This window comes from Blennius ocellaris (genome assembly GCF_963422515.1).
Source record: "Blennius ocellaris genome assembly, chromosome: 23".
NCBI classification, from domain to species: domain Eukaryota; kingdom Metazoa; phylum Chordata; class Actinopteri; order Blenniiformes; family Blenniidae; genus Blennius; species Blennius ocellaris.
Genome location: NC_137672.1, coordinates 18,853,793 through 18,858,599, shown reverse-complemented (window position 1 = coordinate 18,858,599; position 4,807 = coordinate 18,853,793). Strand labels below are relative to the sequence as shown.

The window sequence follows — 4,807 nt, the reverse complement described above, 5'->3', positions numbered from 1 at the left end:
AGATTCTCACTGAAAATAAGCTTCATCATGAAAAAAGGTTTTTACGTCTGTAGAATGAGGATTCTGCTACACCACTCCAGTCTGACACTCCTTTTTTTTTTATTGCGTTCAAATTAACCCCATAAATAGAACATTTTATGTAAATAAACATTTTTATTTAAGTTTGCATTGCAGATTGATATTTATTTTTTTAAGTTAAATGGCTAAAACATCCAGAATAGCTGGAATTGCCAACAAGGAATAACAAAAATTAATTACTACAAAAACATTTTTTTTTTTTTACAAAGCTAAAAAATGATTATTATAAATAAGTAACCAAGATGATAAAAAACAGGTAAAGTGTGAAAATCTATTATTAAAAATCTGCACAAATGCTAAAATGTAATAATGAAAGAAAAAAAAAAAATATATATATACATGTTGTTTCTGGAGCTCCAGTCTGACCCTCGTTTTTATACTGCGTTCAAATTAACCCCTTAAATAGAACATTTTATGTAAAGAAACATTTTTATTTAAGTTGCATTGCAGATTGATATTTTTATTTTAAGTCAAATGGCTAAAATATCCAGAATAGCTGGATACAAAAAAAAAACTAAAATAAAATTACTGCAAAAAAAAAGTTTTTTTTTTTTTTTTTTACAAAGCTAAAAAATAATTATTATAAATAAGTAACCAAGACGATAAAAAACAGCTGAAGTGGGAAAATTTATTATTAAAAATAAAATCTGCACAAATGCTAAAAATGTAGTTAAAAAAAAAAAAAAATATATATATATATATATATATATGTAATTGTCTGCTGGCACCTCGGTGAGAGATTGTCGGACATGAAAGAGTGAAATGAGTTAGAGGGTGAGTGAGGTACCTACATGGAGGCTGGAACTAGAGGCTGACAGGTTAATGATAGCTGAAGACGTCCCGTCTGCAAACTACACAGGACAGCAAACACAGAAACACACACACACACACACACACACACACTTTCAGGTTAGCTGTTAGCGTTAGCCACAATATTACATCACATCCAAACAGTTAAAAAAAAAACAGTTGTGCTGCAACTCACCTTTCTATTCAGTTTTAACCTCATTAGAAAATAATACTTTGGAATTTTCTCCATATTCTCCTGGGACTGGGTGCTTTTATTTTGACAGTCACACAGTAATAATCCAACCTGGTCATGTGACCACGAGAACGTCTCTGTAGAATGTTTATAGTGGATTATTTCTCTGGATTAAAAACGTAGAATCTTGTGTCATCGACACGTCGGATGGATTTTTATCCGTCAGTTAAACGACGACAGAACGACCTTCTGCGTTGTTTTTTGTTTTTTTTTCACCAACAAAAACCCCAATAATGTTGAGTGACGTCGCTTCCTGATTGAAAACGAGCTTCTTCGTCTCGCAGAAACACAAAACGAGCTTTTAATGAGCTGCAGCAGCGTTTCAGAGTCGACGGGAACTTTAATCAGCAGTTTAATCCCGTCGCCATGGTGACGGAACAGAGGGAGGAAAGAAAAGACGACACGACGGACAAACAAACAAACAAACAAACAAAAAATAATAAGTGAAGGATTAAGGAAGGATTATGAGAAAGACTAGAAGACGGGGAAATAATAAACATTTAATGAACTGACCGACCAATGAATGGATGAAGGGAAATGTAGAAAGAGAGAGAGAGAAAAGAATGAAAGCGAGAGAGAGAGGGAGAGAGAAAAGAAATAAGCAAGAGAGCGAGAGAAGAAAAGAAAAAATGAAAGAAAGAGTGAAATAAAAAGAAAGGGAGAGCGGGAGAGAAAAGAAAAAAGAAAGAAAGGGGAGAGAAAGACAAAAAGAAAGAGAGAAAGAAAGAAAGGGGAGATGAGAGAGGGTGAGAGAAAGAAAGAAAAAAGAAAGAATGAAAGGGATAGAAAAGAAAAAAGAAAAAAAGGAAAGAGAGCCAAAAAGAAAGAAAGAAAGAAGATAGAGAGAGAGAGAGAGAGAGAGAGAGAAAGAAAGAAAGAAAGAACAAAAGGCAGAGAGAGAAAATAAAAAAGAGAAGAGAGTGAGAGAAAGACAAAAAGAAAGAAAGACAAAAACAAAGACAGAAAATAGAGGAGAGAGAGAGAGAAAGAAAAAAGAAAGAAAGGGGAGAGAGAGAAAAGAAAAAAGAGAAGAGAGTGAGAGAAAGAAAGAAAGAGACGGATGAAAGAAAGAACTGGACAAAAAAGCAATGAATGGATGAATAAACAGATTCATGAATCAATGATGGAGGGATAATTGGTGAAAAGGGAGGAGCAGAAGACGACTTGTCACGACAAAATCCCGTCTCCTGATTGGCTGTGAAATCCTTTGGTCTCAGATAAGCCCCGCCTTTTTCTCTCCCGACTGAACCGCGGGTCGTTTTCCACCAGAGAGCGGCCATCTTTGATTTGTCGTTCAACAAAACAGAACCTGTAACTCTTTCATCCAGCAGAACTACGACCGTGGGAAACTTTATTGTTGACGCGTCCAACAGACCAGAACCAGAACTGTTGGGTGACGGCGCCACCGGCAGGGCGGCGCTGTTAGCTCCGCCTCTCAGACCCCCCCCCCACCCCCCCGAAATGACTGACAGGACGAAGGTTGTACCTGGTCGGTCACGAGTGGCTCTTCGTCGCCGACGTCCACGAAAACGTCCCCAGAGGTCCGGTGCGCCGGTTCACCTGGAGAACACAGGACGCCACGTTAAGAACACACCACCAGCCCAATGGGGGGGGGGGGCAACCGTCCCTCCGGGGGTCCTCACGTCTCCACCCTCCGTCCTCCTCCGCCTCCTCTTCGCCCTCGTCTTCGGCGCGTCGGTACTCCTCCAGCGAGCGGATGGTGCACTGGCCCGACCACCGGCTTCCTGCCGAACTGACGGTTGTCGATGACCTTGACCACGATGGGCGGCATGTAGAGCTCCTCGCACGGCAGCCGCTTCGCAAAGACGGCGGAAACAAAGAGCGGATTAATGTTTTCACGCCTCCTGAAGGATTCACGTTTCATTTAAAGTCCTAGTGAAATGAAAATTCCATCTCCAAAACACTCTGGTGTCGCTTCTAGGGGACATTTTCATGCTAACTAGCTGAAGGGTAAAATGTTAAAACACGGCAATCTGCGAGAAAATAGCCGATAAACGGCGGTATTTCGCTGCTACTTAAAACAGTTTAAAACTTGAGCACACTTTGCTTTGTGACCAGATTTGGCCTTTGACCTTTGACCAGATTTGCTTTGTGACCAGATTTGACCTTTGAGCTTTGACCAGACTTGCTTTGTGACCAGATTTGACCTTTGAGCTTTGACCAGACTTGCTTTGTGACCAGATTTGACCTTTGAGCTTTGACCAGATTTGCTTTGTGACCAGATTTGACCATTGAGCTTTGACCAGACTTGCTTTGTGACCAGATTTGACCTTTGAGCTTTGACCAGACTTGCTTTGTGACCAGATTTGACCTTTGAGCTTTGACCAGATTTGCTTTGTGACCAGATTTGACCTTTGAGCTTTGGACCAGATTTGCTTTGTGACCAGATTTGACCTTTGAGCTTTGACCAGATATCCTGTGTGACCAGATTTGAACCCCCCCGTCGTATTAAAGTGTGGGACCATGTGTCAGTCGGGTACCGTTTGTACCGCGAGGAGTCGTTTGTTTTCCTCCTCAGAAACAGGCTTCCATGTGGGGAGCCGTGTCTTTTATGAACTTCTGAGGTGAACGGTGGAAATGAGAAAATAAATAAATGACTCATTTAAAGACAATATGTCTCAGCGCTCATTTTGGGCGCCTGCGTTCCGTCGTCCTCCGGAGCTTCATTAAAAAGGACTTAAATGAGGCTAAAGTGGCGGTCGGACGTCTTCAAAGGCTCCCGTTTCGGGAAAAACATTTTCTTGTGCCCCTTAAACACTTAATGCCGTTAGCATGAAATGCTTGGACTCCGTCCAACGAGCGCATATTTCCACCGTCCGGTTCGAAAAAAGGAGCGGCGGCGGTTGCCGCGGCGACCGTAACCTTGTTAACGTCAAGTTCTGTCGGCGAGGATTCCGTGTTTGAGGGGGGAACAAAGTATGCGTCTATTTCCATCCTGCAGTTGAATCTTTCATAATAAAACACAGAGGTGATCAACTTCAGACCTGAATATTGTTTAAAACAGTAAAAAAATGGCCTCGGTTGTTTCCATATTTCAGCGCCGGATTTTGGCAGGAAAACATTCAGGTGGAATGTGGTATGGTACGGTACGGTGGGGTACGGTACGGTGGAGTACGGCACGGTACGGTACGGTATGGTGTGGTACGGTGTGGTGTGGTATGGTGCGGTGTGGTATGGTGTGGTACAGTGTGGTATGGTGTGGTACAGTGTGGTACGGTACGGCACGGTGCGGTGCGGTACGGTACGATGCGGTGCGGTCCGGTACGGTACGGTACGGTACAGTACGGTGCGGTACAGTATGGTACGGTACAGTACGGTGCGGTACGGTACAGTACGGTTACAGTGCGGTATGGTACAGTGCGGTATGGTACGGTGCGGTACGGTACGGCACGGTGCGGTACGGTGCGGTGTGGTACAGTGTGGGACGGTACGGGACGGTACGGTGCGGTACGGTGCGGTGTGGTACAGTGTGGGACGGTACGGGACGGTACGGTACGGTACAGTGTGGTACGGTACGGTACGATGCGGTGCGGTGCAGTGCAGTACGTTACGGTACAGTACGGTGCAGTATGGTACGGTGCGGTCCGGTACGGTATGGTACGGTCTGGTACGGTACAGTATGGTAATGTACGGTACGATACAGTATGTTATGGTATGGTACGGTAC

General features: G+C 43.3%; 1 protein-coding gene across 1 annotated transcript in view; it reads right to left on the bottom strand.

Annotated features, from left to right (window-relative positions):
* Nucleotides 1-4,807, bottom strand: part of dysf (dysferlin, limb girdle muscular dystrophy 2B (autosomal recessive)) — an 80,285-nt gene that overhangs the window by 36,366 nt on the left and 39,112 nt on the right. Inside the window, 3 exon segments of the mRNA XM_080519169.1 lie at nt 2,607-2,680; nt 2,764-2,851; nt 2,853-2,936. Coding sequence (XP_080375295.1) covers nt 2,607-2,680; nt 2,764-2,851; nt 2,853-2,936 — 246 coding nt within the window.